This window comes from Oryx dammah, unplaced genomic scaffold (assembly GCF_014754425.2).
Source record: "Oryx dammah isolate SB20612 unplaced genomic scaffold, SCBI_Odam_1.1 HiC_scaffold_27, whole genome shotgun sequence".
Lineage (NCBI taxonomy): Eukaryota > Metazoa > Chordata > Mammalia > Artiodactyla > Bovidae > Oryx > Oryx dammah.
The window spans coordinates 59,216,392-59,237,718 of record NW_024070211.1 but is presented as its reverse complement, the minus strand read 5'-3'; the positions used below and the strand labels follow the sequence as shown (position 1 = coordinate 59,237,718).

Here is a 21,327-nt window from a genome sequence, read left to right as displayed (position 1 = left end):
AAACCCTTCTTCCTTTTAGTGAAAAACTGTACTTAGAGACTACAGTCACTAGATTCTTTCTAGTAATTTCACTAAAAGTGAAAATATATTGTTAAACAATTATGAGTTTATAGTGATATTACCAATCAAATTGCCACTGCAGAATTTTATGTATTTTTTGCATTTTATATTTCATCTTTTATGTTAAAAGATTTAGTCTGTTGTCAGTAGCATAATTAGTTATTAGCTTTTTCTTGGTATATATAACAGTTTAATAAATCCTTAGCAGTATTAATTAATGATAAGGCTAGTTAATATATTTAAGATTTTTATGTTTAATTTTTTATGATAGTTATACCCTCTGTTTGATAGTGAAAGTGTTAGTCACTCAGTCATGTCATGTCAGACCCTTTGCAACACTATAGATTATAGGCCACCAGGCTCTTCTGTCCTTGGAATTCTCTAGGCAAGAAAGCTGGAGTGGGTAGCCATTCCCTTCTCCAGGGGATTTTCTCAACCCAGGGATTGAAGCCAGGTCTCTTGAATTGCATGCAGATTCTTTATGGTCAGAACCATTAGAAAAACTCTACTGTTTAGTAGTTATATTATTGTTTTAACTTCAAACATGTTTAAATCCATGAATTCATAATAAAACTAAAAATATTCTAACTGGTCATTTCTGGAGGATACTAGGAACCACTTCAGTATTTTTAAACTGACGAATTAAAGGAATACCATCAAGTATTTATCTTGTTTTTCCCCTGCAACCTTGTAGTTTAGAAAAACCAACTATTTGATGGCTGATAATTTATTTGTGTCAAGTGTTCCCACTGATAAATTAAGGAATGATATAACAATTGCTTACCAGCTGGTATGTTTTTTAACTCATTTATAGTATCTGTAAATAGAAATGTTTGTTACCAGGCCTCCCAGTAACTGAACCAAAGTTTAAGGAGACCGTGCATTAGGAATTGCAGGGTAACTAATGTTGGAAATGAACCCTAATCCTTGGTGCCTTATTAGTAAGATGTTTCTTTTACATTCATATCACACTGCAGTGTGACCTGCTCTATGAGGTCAGTGACACAGTGCATGTCTGTCCTGTAGCTCCATTTCTTTTCAGGTCCTGGATCCTTTGTTTGGATTGTATTGGCTAAGTGACTTGCTTTGCTCAAAGGGGTATTGACAAACATCATTCAATCAGGGGCCTGACAACACTTGTTCTCTTGTTGTTCTTAGAGTCTTTACCACAGAAATGGGCCTGCTGACTTTTGAGAGATATTAGGGGGAGAGTACCCAGCTTGTGATCAACAAGTTCCTCTGGCTGCACTGACTCCAGATAATTGGGCAGCCCTATAAGGACCATCCAAGCTTGGCCAAGTACTCCCCAGCCTCAATTATCAAGGATAGAATCATGAAATGATTATTGTCTTAAGACGGTTCTGTAGTGGTTTGTTATCTAGCAATGGGTAACTGATAATACAGGTACTAGAGACAAGACAAGATTACCAAATACTGATTATTATTGAAACTGATTGTGATATCAAGTTTATTTGGTATTTACTCCCTGTGCTCTTAGTGTGTATATGACTTTTTGGGGTCATAAAAAGTAAAAAAGAAAACACTGAATTTAAATATTTTTAAAATAATTTGAAAAATATTTAATTTGAAATAATTTATAAATTATTTTAATTTCCTTTCAATATTTAGGAACTGCATGTCAAATTTTCTACTAATATGTTTAATTTTGGTTTTTAGTTATTTAAAATACATCATTTCAAATTTTAAAATATAATATATTCAGAAAGGCCTAGCTTTTTGACTGTCTACTCTCCCCTTTTCTTTCTCCAAGGTATCCATTTAAAGTAGTTACTACCTGAATATTTTGGAAAGTATTTTGGAGAGTTGTTAGTAAGTCTGGAGTTAAATTTGTGATATATGTGTAGATAAAAATAAGGCCTATGACAGAGATAATGAGACAATTATTAATTTCAAGAAAAAGCAAATTTTGTTCAGGAAACAACCACACTATTATGCTTGCTATTTGTGAATATCATGCATATTGTTGTTTTACCATAAACAATGATTACTGATCTAGCTAAAATTGCAATCCTCCTATATTGGAAGTATAGGGAAACAGAAAATTCTTTGTATGTGGAAAGATGTGATGAAAAAGATAAGTTCTCATCTTTCCCATTGATAAGCAAATAGATAACCTATAAATATAAGTAGTAATATGGACATGCAATTGAGAGATAAAATATTTAATACCCAAAGAATAAACTAAGAAATAAATGTCATAGCCTCTTCACAGAAGGGAGGTAGGGTTTTTTTGCTATTGGTTTTTCTTGATAGGCCCTAATTGATTCACTACAAAAAGTGGGGAAAAAATCAAGTAAGCAGAAAATTGACCAAAAAAAGAATAGGAAACATAGCATGAAATAACTTAATAATGATAGTTTATATTTATCAAGTTCTTCCTATGTGCCATGTACTATGCTAAGTGTTGTATATGGATTATCTCTGAATCCTTACTACAATTATATGACTTAGACTCATTTTATACCTATAACCACGTGAGACAATTAATGCTTTGAGGGTTTATTAGCTATGTATTGCTGCACAATGAATTGTAGGGGAACTAGAGGCAATGGACATTATCAGATTAAAAGGACCCATTTTCTATGGGTCCTTGAGCTACTTCGCTGAGTAGTTCTGGTTCAGTAGTTCTGGGTCTGTTGTCACACTGGTGTTTAACTCTGGAGATCTTTGGATCTCACGTACACAGCATGCCCCAGAAGCTCCCAGACTCATCCTGTGGATCCCTTCAAAGGGTTTCTTCAGGACCTAGCAGTTGGCATCTCTGAAAGCCTGTACTCCAGAAGCACCCAAGATGGAAACTACTCATCTTTTTACAATCTGATCTTGAAAATGACATAATATTTGGTTAGAAGCAAATCTGTAATTCCAGCCTATACTCGTGGGGGGTGGGGTACCGGATTTCAAGAAGTGCTGATTAGGTGAATTATTTTAGAGGTTGCTGTGCATGTTTTCATATGTGTGACACACACCCTGGTGTGTTATCAGTTTAAGCCAATAGAAATAAGCTATATGTCATGCTTAGTATGTAGAGTACAAGCTTTCATCTTCCCATTGGCCCCCAGCTTTAGAAACAGTATGTGACTTCAAGGGAGAATTACATGAGAACAAGGATCACCTTGAAATCACTCTAATTTATACAAAGTCAAAGCCTCTGAAGCTTTAGAACTTTATTGGTAATGAATTATTTGAGGCAGCCCTCACACTTGATTGTGACAAACTGCAGCTTCGTGTTCTTGGGATTGGGCATTAGTCAGAGGGGCACGTTGTCTAAGGTGAGGAGTTGTTGCTCTACCTTTAAAGTTGTTAGGAGCCACTGAAGTGTTTTAAGCATGGAGGATGACATAATTGGATGTGTACCTACTGCTCTGAGCTATGTTATTTTGTTTCAAGCATCCAATGACATTCTATTTTCTCATGCATGAGACAGCAGATGCCTGCTTTTCACCCCATCAGCTTCATTCATGTTGGTATAATGAGATTTATAAATTTTTTTTACCTGCAGATTGCTCACAGTGTCCCATCTCAGGACAGCTGTGTCTGCCTCTCTCTGAGCACGTAAGGGTCTTTGTGGCTGTAACCAGGTTGTAACCTCCCAAGGCACAGATTCTTTGCCTTATCCTTGGTCTGTTACTCAGTGGCTACCACCGTGTTGACATATATGAAGGACTCAGTAAATGCTACTTAAGTCAAACTGAATTAAACTTTATTGGGCATTGTATCTTTGATGATCCTGTTTGTGATGCCAATCGTCTTGCTGTTCACACTGTTAGCACTGTTTACTGAATCCAGGATAGGGAATGTGTGAGCTAAGAGGCTGGAAGGAGACTCCAGGAGCCATAGGAACTATAAACACATTTATTCTCTCTTGTCTGGCATGGCAGTCAGAACACAGCCTCTCTCTTTGCTGACACAGCACCTGCAGCAGCAGCCATAACCTAACCATAATGTAGCCATAATGGAACCATAGCATAACTTCTTATAACATAACCATGGTGTCACTTCAGTGTAGTCTCAATGTGGCAGCAGTCAGGGCTTTTATGGGGAAGCTCATACAGGTGTACCATGCACAGCCACCCGTGACCAAGTGAGTACCCCCTGATGCACATGTGTAGTGCTGTAAATGAGCTCAGCTCTTACATAGTCATTATTTACAAAATGTGGGGCATGAGCAAGAAGCCATGGGGCAAGAGAGCCTGACCACGCCATGGTGGCTAATTTCCTGTTTCCCTACAGGCACCTATTGGGTGATAGTTATTGTTCTGAGCTCTGGGCATACAGAGATAAGATAATGTCATTTTACTTTATTAGTGGGATTTCTGGATCTTACAGTAGTTCTATTTTTAGAGCATATTTTTAGTTTTCTAAGGAACCTCCATACTGTTCTCCTTCATGAAAGTGAAAGTTTTAGTTCCTCAGTCGTGTCTGACTCTTTGTGATCCTATGCACTATAACCCACCTGGCTCCTCTGTCCATAGGATTCTCTAGGCAAGAATACTGGAGTGGGTAGCCATTCCCTCCTCCAGGGGATCGTCACATCCTGGGGGTAGAACCTGAGTCTCCTGCATTGCATGCTGGAAGGAGACCCCAGGAGCCACCAGGGAAGCCTTTTACATCCCCATCAACAGTGTCATAGAACTCCTTTTTATCCACAACCTCTCTAGCATCTATTATTTGTACATTTTTAATTTTTTGTCTCCCATTGTGAGTGTGACAGCCTGCTAGGTGATGAAACAGCCACAAACTGCACTCAGTCACCACTTAGATTCTGTAACCATTGCAGGAGACAGAATAGTGTATGATGTCCTAGCTTCACAGCTGTGTGAGTGTAGGTGAAGGACAATACATCAGCATAGGCAAGGGCTGTATAAAAGGAAAGGGGAGGATTTTTAGAGACTGTAACCTAGGAGCTGTTGAGAAGAATGGGTATTAGGATGAATGCAGGAGACAGTTCCATCAAACATTGAGGTACTTGTTTGTGAAGGCTTAGAGGGAAATAAGATTATAGGAGAAGGGAAAGAAATCACAATTGGAAGTCAATACAATAAGTAAGAGTTACTGATCCTCCAAAGGGACATGCAGAGCCAAGCAAAGTTTCCTCTCTGCTGCCTTTATGTCTTTCCAGCCCTCTATGAGCAATCCTGCGAGGTGTACAGGCACCAAGGCAACACGGCTGGTTTCTTCTATATCGACTCAGATGGCAGCGGGCCCCTGGGACCTTTCCAAGTGTATTGCAACATCACAGGTAAGGGTGTAAAATTCCCACTCATGCTTCATGTCGCTATGTGATGGTACACAGCAAAGGTAAACCCACTGGAAGGGAACACTTGTATAAAAAAAATTAAAGACCAACTTCAGAGGGGGAGATTGTATTTAGGTAAATAGTAGGAATTAGCAGCTATTTTATTTTCATGAGAGAAGAGAATGTGATAATGGTCTTGACAAGGTTCCACTGAACCAAGGATTAATTATCAAGCATATTTTGCAGAGCTAATCAAGGTCATTTCTCTCTTAGAAGTCAAAAACAAAAAGAAAAGGAAAATAACCCAACAAACAAAAAAGACAAAAGCAAAATCAATAGAAAGCCCTGACTCAGGAAGTGGGAAAGCTGGATTCAGGTCTGTCCCTGAGGACTGTGTCACTCTGAGGTTCTCTCTGAGCTTCATTTCTGCAACAGTAAAGAGGAAATAGTAGTTTCTACCTCTCAGAGTTGGGGGATTAAACAAAATCATCTATATTAGTGCAACTGACCAGTTATCCTGCAGAGGCCTAATCAAACCCTGGGATAATTCTATTTTCCCTGGCAATCTCATATTATCTTGTAACTTATTTCTAAAAGTAGTCTAAGGACATACTAAGAGCCAATTACTATATGGAAACAGCATGTGATTACTAATTTATTCTTTTAAAAAAAACAATTCCACACCACAACCTGATGTAATAGTTATTTAAAAATATAGCAATATGAGTACTCTGTTATGAATATTGTTAATCAGCACATACACATTTTTGGTTTGTTTGTTTTGAGCACTGGCCTTTGAAGATGCCAGCAGAATCGTGTAATGAAGCAGAAAAGTAGGAGTCTATCAAGGCTCTTTGAGTCTTTAGGCCTCAGGCTCTATTGCAACTGGGTAACCACTTCACATCTGTGGAGCTCTTTCCATAGCCAAACACTGTCCTGGGGACCCAGGATATTCAGAGAAATAAGACATAGTCATTGTCATTCATAGGAAGTAAAATCAGGAAAAATAGCATGCAATATTACAGGTAGAAATGTAAACAAACCATTGCCAAAACAGTGATGAAGGGCATTTAGCAATAATTTGCCCATCTGAGTACAAAGGACCACACTTTTTCTGCAGAAAATGCTAGTTACATGGAATTGTGTGTCATTTCATTCCATTTCCATAATACTTCATTTCTCCAAAATGTATGCTAACTGCTTCTCAATAGCCCTATGACATAATTAGAACCTGTGTTACTGTTTTCTTTTCATGGTTATCCCAGCCTGTAATGTTCAACAACCTGGTCAAGAAGTAGATTTCTCAGTAGATCTTGGTTATTTTCCAGATTTAATTAACATATGAATCTCTGGGGAATAATGTTAAAAATAGATTTCCCAGAGTCAGAAATTCTAAATTCAGCAAATGCATTTTACTGAGCTTTTCAAGTGATTCTGATGTAATTTGTCCCCAGTCCACAATTTGAAAAAAATGGAGGAAGTGATTTGGTTACAGAATGAGGCAAAAGAGATCAGTGTCAGCTGAGTGACGAGTGTGACATATAATAATAGGATTTTTGGTCATGGCATCAATTACTCAGCTCCTGCCATTTTTGGGAACTGAACTGAGAGTTTGCAGAGATCATGTCTTTTAATTCTTTGCAACAAAAATCTGGGGTAAATACTTTTAACTCTCTATATATTACATAGAAGGAAAGAGCATGTGATAATTTCATGACCTGCTAGACAATAAATCCTGAGAGTAATAGTCAAGACTCAGGAAGCAAGCAAAACCTTCTGGTGCAGCAATAATCTATATCACTGAAACGTTAATTGGATACTTTGTATTGCTTTTGTTTTGCTTGAAACCCTGTTTTTATTTTTGTAATAAAAGTAATCAATGCTAATTACAGAAAATTTAAGGGGAAAAAAAGTGTGAAGAAATATAAGGTCATGTATAAACCACAATCCAGAGATTGCTATTGATATTTTATTATTAGATTTTCCTTGGGACTTTTTTGCTATAAATGTATATGTGTGTTTTTCTATGAATGTTTATGTTTTTAGATGTATATTTTATATTATGAATTTAATAGATAAGCACAGGCTAATCTTTTTATTAAAGTATATATATACATTGAATATAGCTTGACAAATTTAGCTCCCCCAAATAATATAAATATAATAACACACCATGTATGACTGATTAATGTGTCTCATTTACATGAAATGCTTTATCCCTCTTTGGAAAGACTTCTCTTGGGATTTATGTTTATATTTGTTCATGAGTGGCTAAAGATGAATGTTTACTTATATTAAAGTTTGCTGTTTTGCTGATGTGATGCTAAAGGCATCAAGGCCTCTGAGTTATGTTATGTCCCAAAATTGATAGGCTGTTTTGTGCATGATTGAGGGATTCTTTCATATATGCTTTTTGGTCACATCAATTGCAAATATATAGGTGTTTGGCTTGGTTTTTATTTTCCTAAAGATACTTGTGGAAATAAAAGCCAACTTCTGTGTAGGCTGAATTATATAATTCTCATTTTTAACTGACAGAAATTTTTAATGCATAATATAATGGTAATCAAATACATTTTTTTTGTTTGTGAATGTTAAGTGTTCTTAAATGTTATTAAGTGAGACTGACTTATGACATAGGATAAGTGTGACAAAGTGCTTCAAGGAAGAGAGGGATGCGCAAGGGAGGGAGGGAGCCAGGGACGGAGGAGAGGGAAGGTGGAAATGGTCAGAGAAGACGTGCTCTGTGTTTCACTCTGTTTTTTTTTTTTAATTAATTAATTTATTTTAATTGGAGGCTAATTACAATATTGTAGTGGTTTTTGCTATATATTGACATGAATCAGCCATGGGTGTACATGTCCAGAGTGAACAGGGTGGGGGACTCATGTTCACTGTGTTTTTTAAAAGCACAAAGCTACTGGTTTCCACACTTTTCAGAGGCATTTCTGAGGTCATAACACAGAGAGTATAAACAATGCCAGGAGGCAGGGAACCTGGGTTTTCTCTCTTCTCTTCCTTGTGCCAGTTGGCTGAGTGCTTTGGCCTGACTGTGTGTTTCCAAAATAAGAATCTGGAGCCAAGTGGTCCCACATGTTTTTCTCATTTTGAACTCCCTGAGAGATCATTGGGTGGGCGGGTGGGAGGTTCCCTGGTGGCTCAGAGAGATCATTTGAGGTTCAAAAGAAAGGGAAAAAGAAAAGTTTCTCATAAGTCTGCAGACACTTGTAAATGGATATCTTGAGGGTGATGAACAGGTTTTATTTATGGAAAACCGTAAATCTGAATCCCAGCTACAATGTGTCTCTTTACAGGGTATGCTACCCATTTCTACAGATGAGGTGGCACTTTACCCCTCCTGGGAAATTTAAGTCTGTAGTGGTAAAGAACCTGCAATGCAGGAGACTTAAGAGATGCAGGTTCGATCCCTCAGTTGGGAAGATCCCCTGGAGGAAGGAGGGCATAGCAACCTACCCCAGTATTCTTGCCTGGAGAATTCCATGGGCAGAGGAGCCTGGTGGGCTATGGTCCATAGGTTTGCAAAGAGTCAGGCCCGACTGAGGTGACTTAACAGCATCTCACCTACCACAGGGTAATCTTGGGGAGATGAGGTCCCCAAGTACCCCTTTTGGTGGAAAGCAGTGTGATCTCTGCCTGGGATGGTAGAGAAAATTATAGGAGAAACTAAGGATGTGATTAAGCTGATCTGTAGGGTGGACTGAATGTAGGCTTCTACAAATTTCGACAGGGTGCCATACCCAAGGCTACATTCTAAGTCACTTCACTACAGGACTGGGCTTCCCTGTGTGGCTCAGACAGTAAAGCGTCTGCTACAGTGTGGGGAATCTGGGTTCAATCCTTGGGTTGGAAAGATCCCTTGGAGAAAGAAATGACAACCCACTGCAGTACTTTTGCCTGGAAAATTCCATGGATGAAGGAGCCTAGTAATAGTCCATGTGATAGAAAAGAGTCGGACAGGACTTCACTTTCATTTTTCACCACAGGAGAAATGGAAGGCCCAGTGTTTAGCAGGAGGACTGAGTGAAGTTATAGATGAGAAAGACAGAGTATGTTTTGCAGGAATGCATGTTTCCCCTGCTTTTAGCTTATCTCTAAATGATGTTCAATTCATTTTAGCTCAATTTAAATTTGTACATTTCAGGCACTGCATGTGCAAACTAGAAAGGATGCACAGTGTGTCTGCCTCAGTGTCTTTGTGCTGCTCTAACAACATTTCATAATTGATGGCTATAACAACCCCAGGAGTATGTTGTCTCACAGTTCTCAAGGGTAGAAGAACAAAACCTAGGTGCTAGCAGGGCCCATCCCCTCTTATACCTTTTGGGGAGACTCAGTCCTTCCTGGACTCTTCTCAGCATCTGGCAGTTTGCCTGACCTGTGGGCACTTCTGGGCTCCTAGCAGCAGTCCCTGTCTCTGCCTCTTGAAGACTCTCCCCGGTTCCATGTGACCACCACATCACGTATGACCATTTCCTTTTATTCATCTGTGTATCTGTTTCTTTTCTTCTTATAGGGATACCAGTCATGTTGGATTAGGGTCCAACCTAATGGAGTATGGTATTATCTTAATTTGATTATCTTGTGAAAAATTTATTTCTCATTAAAGCCTTGCATACTCACAGGTGCAGAGGATTAGGTATTCAAGAGATCATTTTCGGGGACACAGTTCAGCACGTAACAGTATCATTTCAGTCTCCTTTACAGGCTAATCATGGAAAAAAAACAGTGGTAATGAAAATGTCTTGTCAAGGGTATACCTGCATGCTATGTGCTAAGAACATGCAGTAGGGGAACCTAGCCCAGCCTCTCCTGGAAGAGCTATCAGGCAGACAGGTAATGTCTCTAAGACCTGGATGAAGAGTAGGAAGTGACCAAGAAAAGACACAAAGGATGGCATTTCCAGGAAGAGCAAATGAATGTCAGAACAAGGTTCCAGGGACTTGATCCTGCACATTTGTTGGGCCCAAGCTCACCAAGATGAGTTTCTAGTTTAGAACATTTGGAAAATACACGAATGACTAAAAAATTAAAAAATCAACCTCACTTGAATAGGAACAAAACAGAAGTTTTTGAAAATCCATCATCTGAACTATAGTTTGTCAGCAAGGAAATCTACTATCTTAATTTTAGGGAAAAGAAAGATTTTTTTTTCCATTTAATTTTTATTTTTTATTGGAGTATAGTTGATTTATAGTGTTGTGTTAGTTCAGGTATACAGCAGAGTGAGTAAGTTATACATATACATATACCCATTCTTTTTCAGATTCTTTTCCCATATAGGTTATTACAGAATATACAATAGGACCTTGCTATCTATTTTATATATAGTAGTGTGTATATGCTAATCCCAACTCAGTTTTTTATCACAGATAATTCTTGAGTATGCCAGACTATCTGAGCTGGTGATGGACAGGGAGGCCTGGCATGCTGCGATTCATGGGGTCGCAGAGTCAGACATGACTGAGCGACTGAACTGAACTGAACTGAACTGAACTTAAAGGAAAGAAGAACACTTTTCTTACTTTTAACTTTTTATTTTGCATTGGAGGATAGCTGATTAACAACATTGTAATAGTTTCAGATGGACCGCAAAGGAACACAGCCACACATACACATGTATCCACTCTTCCCCAAACTCTCCTCCCATCCGGGCTGCCACGTAACATTGAGCAGAGTTCCCTGTATTACACAGTAGTCATCCATTTAAAATATAGTAGAGTGTAGCTGTCTATTTCAAACTCCCTAACTATCTCTACCCTTATCCTTCCCCCCAGCAACCACGAGGTCATTCTCTAAGACTATGAATTTGTTTCTATTTTGCAAATAAGTTAATTTATATTACATCTTTTTAGATTCCACATGTAAGGGATGGCATAGGATATTCTTGCTTTTCTATTTTACATCCTTCACTCACTGGGACAATCTCTAGGTCCATCCATGTGGACCTAATGACATTAATTCATTCTTTTTGATAGCTGAGTAATATTCCATTGTATATATGTATTGTTTTCTTTATCTATTCTTCTGTCAAGGGACATTTAGTTTGCTTCCATGTCTTGGTTATTATAAACAGGGCTGCAGTGAACAATGGAGTGTATGTAACTTTTTGGACCATGTTTTTTTCCAGACATATGCCCAGAATTGGGACTGTAGGATCATATGGTAGCTTTATTTTTAGTTTTTTAAAGGGACATACATATTTGAACAACTTTCTGAGCACCAACAACAAGCCAGTATTCAGGTTACAGATGGTTTTTGACACTGTTTCCTACTCTGGAGGACTGGATCTACAAAATGGATTGCTTACTTTAGGGACTGTTTACAAAGGGGTGAATATACAAGAAGAAATTAGGGAAATATACTATACTACAGATCTTTTAACAAAGGAACTGTTGCCACTGTCAGGCCCATTCAGGTGAGGGGAAGGAGTGTGGCCAGAGCAGAAAGGAGGTTAGGATGTTAAGAATATGTGCCTTAAGACAGCTATGACCTCCAGTGTGGGAAAAGGCAGCAAGGAGCCTAGGGAATAACTAGAGTCTATCCTTGCCCCTTTCAGTCTCTTTCCTATGTCTTCATGTAGCAAATTCTGCTAGATTTTAGAAGGCAAGAGTACCGTAAGTTCTCTACATTTGAATGTTCAAGTTGCAAACTTTCAAAGAAGTGAACCTGCTTTTGCGTGTCCATCATGTAAATTAGTTCAGGTGTCTGGCATGCATTGCCATGCATCCTCTACAAGTGGTTGCAATTTTATGTGCTTTACTGTACTGTACTGTACTGTGTAGAGTACAGTAGTTCACTATCTTTACTTCAAGCCCAGATTGTCCAGAAGCAAGCATAAAAGCAGCAGAAATGTAGCTGGAACTGCTAACTTCTCAGTGATAATGATGGAAATGAGAGAGTGGAGTGAGGTGAAAATATGGTCAGTCAGTCAGCTCACTAAATCATGAGCTTTGCAACTCCAAGGACTGCAGCAAATCAGGCTTCCCTGTCTAGGACCAACTCCAGGAGCTTGCTCAAACTCATGTCCACTGAGATTGTGATGCCATCCAAATATCTTATCCTCTGTCATCCACTTCTCCTCCTGCCTTCCATCTTTCCCAGCATCAGTATCTTTTCCAATGAGTCAGTTCTTGGAATTAGGTGGCCAAAATATTAGAGCTTCAGCATCAGTCATTCCAATGAATATTTAGGACTGATTTCTTTTAGGATTGATTAGTTTGATCTCTTTGTAATTCAAGGGACTCTCAACAGTCTTCTGCAACACCACAGTTCAAAATCATCAATTCTTCAGCACTCAGATTTCTTTATAGTCCAACTCTCATATCTATACATGACTACTGGAGAAACCATAGCTTTGACTAGATGGATTTTTGTTGGCAAAGTGATGTTTCTGCTTTTTAATATGCTGTCTAGGTTGGTTATAGCTTTTCTTCCAAGGAGCAAGTGTCTTTTAATTTCATGATTTCAGTCACCATCTGCAGTAATTTTGGAGCCCAAGAAAATAAAGTCTGTCACTGTTTCCATTGTTTCCCCATCAATTTGCCATAAATAGATGAGACCAGATGCCATGATCTTCATTATTTGAATGTTGAGTTTTAAGCCACTTTTTCACTCTGCTATTTCATCAAGATGCTCTTTAGTTCTTCTTTGCTGTCTGCCATAAGTTGATGTCATGTGAATATCTGAGGTTATTGATATTTCTCCCAACACACTTGATTCCAGCTTGTGCTTCATCCAGCCTGGCATTTTACAGGATGTACTCTGCATATAAGTTAAATAAGTAGGGTGGCAATATATAGCCTTGGCATACTCCTTTCCCCATTTGGAAATAGTCCACTGTTCCATGTCATGTTCTAACTGTTGCTTTTTAACCTGCATACAGATTTCTCAGGAGGCAGGTAAGGTAGTCTGGTATTCCCTTCTCTCTTTCTTTTTAATTAAAGTATTTATTTTAATTGGAGGTTAATTACTTTTCAATACTGTAGTGGTTTTTGCCATACATTGACATGAATAAGCCATGGTGTACATGTGTCTCCCGTCCTGAACATACCCTCTCACCTCCCTCCCCATCTCATCCCTCAGGGTTGTCCCAGTGAATGGACTTTGAGTGCCCTGTTTCATAAACTGAACTTGGACTGGTGATCTGTTTCATAAATGGTAATATACATGTTCCAATGCTATTCTTTCAAATCATCCCACCCTTGCCTTCTTTCTTCCACAGAGTCCGAAAGTCTGTTCTTTATATCTGTATTTCTTTTACTGTCTTGCATATAGGGTCATCATTACCATCTGTCTAAATTCCATATATATGCAAGCCGCTAGACCATTCAGATATGATTTAAATCAAACCTCTTATGATTATACAGTGGAAGTGAGAAATAGATTTAAAGGCCTAGATCTGATAGATAGAGTGCCTGATGAACTATGGAATGAGGTTCATGACATTGTACAGGAGACAGGGATCAAGACCATCCCCATGGAAAAGAAATGCAAAAAAGCAAAATGGCTGTCTGGGGAGGCCTTACAAATAGCTGTGAAAAGAAGAGAGGCAAAAAGCAAAGGAGAAAAGGAAAGATATGAGCATCTGAATGCAGAGTTCCAAAGAATAGCAAGAAGAGATAAGAAAGCCTTCTTCAGTGATCAATGCAAAGAAATAGAGGAAAACAACAGAATGGGAAAGACTAGAGACCTCTTCAAGAAAATTAGAGATACCAAGGGAACATTTCATGCGAAGAGGGGTTGATAAAAGACAGAAATGATATGGACCTAACACAAGCAGAAGATATTAAGAAGAGGTGGCAAGAATACACAGAAGAACTGTACAAAAAAGATCTTCATGGCCAAGATAATCATGATGATGTGATCCCTAATTTAGAGCCAGACATCTTGGAATGTGACGTCAGGTGGGCCTTAGAAAGCATCACTACGAACAAAGCTAGTGGAGGTGATGAAATTCCAGTTGAGCTATTTCAAATCCTGAAAGATGATGCTGTGAAAGTGCTGCACTCAATATGCCAGCAAGTTTGGAAAACTCAGCAGTGGCCACAGGACTGGAAAAGGTCAGTTTTCATTTCAATCCCAAAGAAAGGCAATGCCAAAGAATGCTCAAACTACCACACAATTGCACTCATCTCACATGCTAGTAAAGTAATGCTCAAAATTCTCCAAGCCAAGGGTCAGCAATACGTGAACCGTGAACTCCCTGATGTTCAAGCTGGTTTTAGAAAAGTCAGAGGAACCAGAGATCAAATTGCCAACATCCAAAAAAGCAAGAGAGTTCCAAAAAAAACATCTATTTCTGCTTTCTTGACTATGCCAAAGCCTTTGACAGTATGGATCACAATAAACTGTGTAAAATTCTGAAAGAGATGGGAATACCAGACCACCTAACCTGCCTCTTGAGAAATCTGTATGCAGGTCAGGAAGCAACAGTTAGAACTGGACATGGAACAACAGACTGGTTCCAAATAGGATAAGGAGTACATCAAGGCTGTATATTGTCACCCTGCTTATTTAACTTCTATGCAGAGTACATCATGAAAAACGCTGGACTGGAAGAAACACAAGCTGGAATCAAGATTGCTAGGAGAAATATCAATAACCTCAGATATGCAGATGACACCACCCTTATGGCAGAAAGTGAAGAGGAGCGAAAAAGCCTCTTGATGAAAGTGAAAAAGGAGAGCGAAAAAGTTGTCTTAAAGCTCAACATTCAGAAAATGAAGATCATGGCATCTGGTCCCATCACTTCATGGGAAATAGATGGGGAAACAGTATCAGACTTTATTTTGGGGGGCTCCAAAATCACTGCAGATGGTGATTGCAGCCATGAAATTAAAAGACGCTTACTCCTTGGAAGGAAAGTTATGACCAACCTATATAGTATATTCAAAAGCAGAGACATTACTTTGCTGACTAAGGTCCGTCTAGTCAAGGCTATGGTTTTTCCTGTGGTCATGTGTGGATGTGAGAGTTGGACTGTGAAGAAGGCTGAGCGCTGAAGAATTGATGCTTTTGAACTGTGGTGTTGGAGAAGACTCTTGAGCGTCCCTTGGACTGCAAGGAGATCCAACCAGTCCATTCTGAAGGAGATCAACCCTGAGATTTCTTTGGAAGGAATGATGCTAAAGCTGAAGCTCTAGTACTTTGGCTACCTCATGCGAAGTGTTGACTCATTGGAAAAGACTCTGATGCTGGGAGGGATTGGGGGCAAGAGGAGAAGGGGGTGACCGAGTATGAGATGGCTGGATGGCATCACGGACTCAATGGACGTGAGTCTGCGTGAACTCCGGGAGATGGTGATGGACAGGGAGGCCTGGTGTGCTGCGATTCATGGGGTCGCAAAGAGTCTGACACGACTGAGCGAATGAACTGAACTGAACTGAACTGAACTGAACTGAACTGATTGGTGTTTTTCTTTCTGACTTACTTCACTCCGAATAATAGGCTCAGTTTTATCCACCTCATTAGAACAATTCAAATGCATTTTTTTAAATAGCTGAGTAGTATTTCATTGTGTATATGTACTACAGCTTTCTTATCCATTCATCTGCTGATGGACATCTAGGTTGCTTCCATGTCCTAGCTATTGCAAACAATGCTGCAATGAATTTTGGGGTACACATGTATCTTTCAATTCTGGTTTCCTTTGTGTGTATGCCCAGCAGTGTGATTGCTGGCTTGTATTTGATTGCTGGCCGTTCTATTACCAGTTTTTTAAGGAATCTCCACACTGTTCTCCATACTGGCTGTACTAGTTTGCATTCCCACCAGCAGTGTAAGAGGGTTCCCTTTTCTCCACACCCTCTCCAGCATTTGCTGTTTGTAGACTTTTGATAGCAGCCATTCTGACTGGCGTGAGATGGTACCTCATTGTGGTTTTGATTTGCATTTCTCTGGTAATGAGTGATGTTGAGCATCTTTTCATGTGTTTGTTAGCCATCTGTATGTTTTCTTTGGAGAAATGTTTGTTTAGTTCTTTGGCCCATTTTTTTGATTGGGTCGTTTATTTTTCTGAAATTGAGGTGCATGAACTGCTTGTATATTTTTGAGATTAATTATTTGTCAGTTGCTTCATTTGCTATTATTTTCTCCCATTCTGAAGGCTGTCTTTTCACCTTGCTTATAGTTTCCTGTGTGTGCAAAAGCTTTTAAGTTTAATTAGGTCTCATTTGTTTATTTTTGCTTTTATTTCCATTACTCTGGGAGGTGAGTCATAGAGGATCCTGCTGTGATTTATGGCAGAGAGTGTATTGTCTACATTTTCTGCTAGGAGTTTTACAGTTTCTGGTCTTACATTTAATCCATTTTGAGTTTAATTTTGTGTAGAGTGTTAGAAAGTGTTCTAGTTTCATTGTTTTACAGGTAGTTGGCCAGTTTTCCCAGCACCACTTGTTAAAGAGATTGTCTTTTCTCCATTGTATATTCTTGCCTCCTTTGTCAAAAATAAGGTGTCCATAGGTGCATGAATGTATCTCTGGGCTTCCTATTTTGTTCTATTGATGTATATTTCTGTCTTTGTGCCAGTACCATACTTTCTTGATTACTAGAGCTTTGTAGTATAGTCTGAAGTCAGGCAGGTTGATTCCTCCAGTTCCATTCTTCTTTCTCAAGAATGCTTTGTATATTATAGTGGTTTTTTTTGTATTTCCAAACAAATTATGAAATTATTTATTCTACTTCTGTGAAAAATACCATTGGTAGCTTGATAGGTATTGCATTGAATCTATAGATTGCTTTGTGTCATATACTTATTTTTCACTATATTGATTCTTCCCATCCATGAACATGGTGTATTTCTTTACCTATATGTGTCACCTTTGATTTCTTTCATCAGTGTTTTATAATGTTCTGTATATAGGTCTTTGGTTTCTTTAGGTAGATTTATTCCTAAGTATTTTATTCTTTTCATCACAATGGTCAATGGAATTGTTTCCTTAATTTTTCTTTCTATTTTCTCATTGTTAGTGTACAGTAATGCAAGGGATTTTTGTGTATTAATTTTATATCCTGCAACCTTACTATATTTATTGATTAGCTCTAGTAATTTTCTGGTGGTGTCTTTAGGGTTTTGTATGTAGAGGATCATGTCATCTGCAAACAGTGAGAGTTTTACTTCTTCTTTTCCAACCTGGATTTCTTTTATTTCTTTTTCTTCTCTAATTGCTGTGGCTAAAACTTCCAAAACTATGTTGAATAGTAGTGATGAGAGTGGGCACCCTTGTCTTGTTCCTGACTTTAAGTGAAATGCTTTCAATTTTTCACCATTGAGGATAATGTTTGCTACAGTTTTATCATATATGGCTTTTATTATGTTGAGGTATGGGCTTCCCTTGTGGCTCAACTGGTAAAGAATCTGCCTGCAATGTGGAAGACCTGGGTTCAATCCTTTAGTTGGGAAGATCCCATGGAGAAAGGAAAGGCTACGTACTCTAGTATTCTGGCCTGGATAATTCCATGAACTGTATAGTCCATAGGGTTGCAAAGAGTCAGACACAACTGAGTGACTTTCACTTTCACTTTTCACATGTTACTTCTATGCCTGCTTTCTGGAGTGTTTTTATCATAAATGGATGTTGAATTTTGTCAAAGGCTTTCTCTGTATCTATTGAGATAATTATATGATTTTATCTTTCAATTTGTTAATGTGTTGTATCACTTGATTGATTTGCATGTTATTCCCATCTCTTTAAGAATTTTCCACAGTTTGTTGTGATCCACACAGTCAAAGTCTTTATCATAGTCAATGAAGCAGAAGTAGATATTTTTCTGGAATTCTCTTGCTTTTTCTAATAGCCAATGGCTGTTAGCAATTCAATCTCTGGTTCCTCTGCCTTTTTAAAATCCAGCTTGAACATCTGGAAGATCTGAAAAAGATGGTAAATGTTGCTTATTCTTATACAATATTACAGTATAGTACTATATATCCGATTGTGTTAGTTGGATACCTAGGCCAACTTTGTTGGACATATGAACAAATTGGACTTATGAACTCACTCTCAGAATGGAGCTCACTTGTTTGTAGACAACTTACTGTACTTAGATAAGGCTTTTAGTCAGCTTTCCCGGGCACAGAGAATGCTATAGAAGGGTGGAGAGTACATCCAATGGAGCAAATGGAAAATATCCTGGTTAAAGAACTGTCCAAACAAACCCAGGGGAAAAAGTTACTTTCATTCATTAAGGATGAAAGTTGGTTGTGAAGTAGGATCAGTGAGTGAAATCCACAAGCCATGCAAATATATGAAGTATGAATTTGTTCATTAGGTTCCCATCTGAAGCAGAAAGAACCTTCATTTGCAGCTTCAAAGAAAGTGAGATTAGAATGGATTCAAGGAAATTCATGAAAGAGACACTTAAGAGAGCTAGCTGACTCTCAAAGTTGGTAAGCCATTCAAGTGGTGAGTAATTAAGGACAAGTGAACCACTAAGAGAAACAGTGACATATACTACCATAATGTTTTATTCAAAGGGACACCTGGGACCCGTGCCTCTATCTGATGCCTCTGTCTAAGTCTTTTAGTCCAAATGTGGACAGTTTCAGACAATGATGTGAAGTTCATGTTCATTCTTGGCTGCAATAGCCTAGTTGGGCCAGTACGGAGGAATGTATTTGAGACAACAAGGAATCTAGTTTGATTTGGGATTGTATTGCTTAGTGAAAATGAATAAGGTAGACTCACAGAATGAGTTAGATGCCATCAGAAAGTGAGGAAGTGCTGGGCACTAGAATCAGTGCAAAGAGCGAGACAGGAGTGGAGAAAGATTAGGGCATAGTAAGAAGCTGGAATAAGTGAACATCCAAAGTACCTGTGTGGGAAGTGTGTGTTGTTGATACACAAAAATGTGGTGAGTGAAACATCAGATTGGTTGAGTCATGATGTGCAGATGATATCAGACATTATCATGAATACTTCTGTGAAGAGGATTTTTAAATAAGACTGATATTTAAATCAGTGGCCTTTGAATTAAGCAGATTGCCCTCCAAAAAGCCAGATGGCCTTATCCAATCAGCTGACGGCTCAACAAAACAAAGACTGACCTCCTCCAAGCAAGAAGAAAGTCACCCAGCAGACTATATTTCTTCCTGAACTGTGATAGTTTACTAGATTTCCAGCCTACTGGTCTATCCTCCATATACTGGGAACCAATTAGGCACTGAGGGGGAAAAAAAAATTACTGCTAAGTACTGCTAAGTCACTTCAGTCGTGTCTGACTCTGTGCAACTCCATAGATGGCAGCCCACCAGGCTCCTCTGTCCACGGGATTCTCCAGGCAAGAACACTGGAGTGGGTTGCCATGAATATTGTGTTGGTTCTGTTCTCTGGAGAACCTTGACTCACACACTTGGTACCTAGAGGTTGGGTGTCCCTTCTCTGTGCTCTGTTCTCATTTGATCACACTGCATTATAACCACTCTTTACTTTTGTGTTCCATGGTCCTCGATGGAAAATGAGAAACAGAGTGTCAGGAATTCCTGGATTTACTGTTATACAGACTCTGTTGAGCCCAGGCTACATGGAACTCTGAGAAATCATAGCCACATTAAGCATTAATTTCTGCCTTTCTCCTTTTTTTTTTTTTCCACTTCCCATAATTTATCTTAGACTAAGGCTGTGGCCCATTCCATCAATGACAGCTTGAAACCACAGATATTACCTTCATGTCTAGTTCCCTAAATACAAACAAGTTGTCCAACAAGTTAGTCAAAGCACCCAATTAATACAATCAGCTATTCAGTACTGTACTATAATAGGTTTATAATACTTGCACACAAATAATAGATAAAAAACAAGCACAAATTATAAAGAAAACATTTTTAACCTACAGTATAGTACCTTGAAAAGTACAATTGTAAAGTGCAACAGCTTGTATACAGGGGCTGGCATTGAGTGAGCAGGCAAGAAGAGTTACTGACTGGAGGAGGTACAGTGAAGGATTGTCAGCAATAGGAGACAGAGGACAAGCTGCAATTTCACTCATACCTGATGTTGATGAAACATATTTTTGCATCTTTGAAAATCTGAAACTTGAAGGTTTGTATGTAGGGGGCTTACTGTATTCTGAACTGAGCTTGAGTCACTCCTGCTATTTGTAACCTTTCCTACAAGTCCAAGAGTGAAAAGTGTCCTGTTGCTCCTCATTGTTCCAAGATCCATCATTGCTCTCCTGTCTCCCCAAAGCCTATTCTTCTCCCAACATAAGTGTCACTAGTGGAAGGAACACAGGTTTTGGAGTCACATTGGAGTTCCTATCTTAGCGTTGGCACGTTCTAGTTGTGTGACCTAGGACAAGTCATTCAACATTCCTGGATCTTGGTTTTCTTATCAGGGACATGAAGATGATAAAATTGTCTGCCTTTTGAGATTAATCTGAGGAATATGTTATATATGGCAAGTTCCTTGTCCCAAAACGTAGATGGTCATGAAACAGAGTAGACAGATATCATGATGTAATATTAACCATGACCTCATTCACTCTCACTGCTCTTCTAGTAGTATAGATAGAACCTATATGGCCATCTGAGTGGTGAAAATGAAAGGTTGCTCAGTCATGTCCAGCTCTTTGCTACCCCATGGACTATCCATGGAATTCTCTAGGCCAGAATACTGGAGTGGGTAGCCTTTATCTTCTTCAGGGGATCTTCCCAACCCAGGGATAGAACCTAGGTCTCCCACATTACAGGCCGATTCTTTACCAGCTGAGTCACAAGTGAAGCCCCCAAATGAGGGGTAAAAGGTAACTATTTCCTCTTGCCAGCAATGGTGTTTTTATTCCTTCTGTGTTGCCACAGATTTCAGAGACCTTAGAAGCCTGGATGGAGCATGTCTGAGGGGAAATTTCCAGTATCAATAAGGCAGAATTAAAAGCAAGAGACACTCTGACAAGATTTTCCCTAGAGCTTGACATTTCAACTGACTCTACTCTTTACATTTTGCCATTTTGAATTGTTAACAAGACACCTTGTCAACATGTTAAAAGATGTT

General features: G+C 38.8%; 1 protein-coding gene and 1 long non-coding RNA gene across 7 annotated transcripts in view; one reads left to right on the top strand and one right to left on the bottom strand.

Moving 5' to 3' along the window:
- The window catches only part of CNTNAP5 (contactin associated protein family member 5), a 1,071,087-nt gene that overhangs the window by 691,593 nt on the left and 358,167 nt on the right, over positions 1–21,327 (top strand). For 4 of the 6 annotated variants that reach the window (XM_040228922.1, XM_040228923.1, XM_040228924.1 and 1 more), the window contains 2 exons: positions 5,204–5,323; positions 18,775–18,779. In XM_040228922.1, coding sequence (XP_040084856.1) covers positions 5,204–5,323; positions 18,775–18,779 — 125 coding nt within the window. The remainder of the gene's footprint in view (positions 1–5,203; positions 5,324–18,774; positions 18,780–21,327) is intronic. The other 2 variants (XM_040228920.1, XM_040228919.1) reach the window with 1 other exon arrangement.
- LOC120854700 overlaps positions 1–21,327 on the bottom strand; it is a 381,893-nt gene that overhangs the window by 356,392 nt on the left and 4,174 nt on the right. The gene's annotated exons all lie outside the window — the stretch shown is intronic.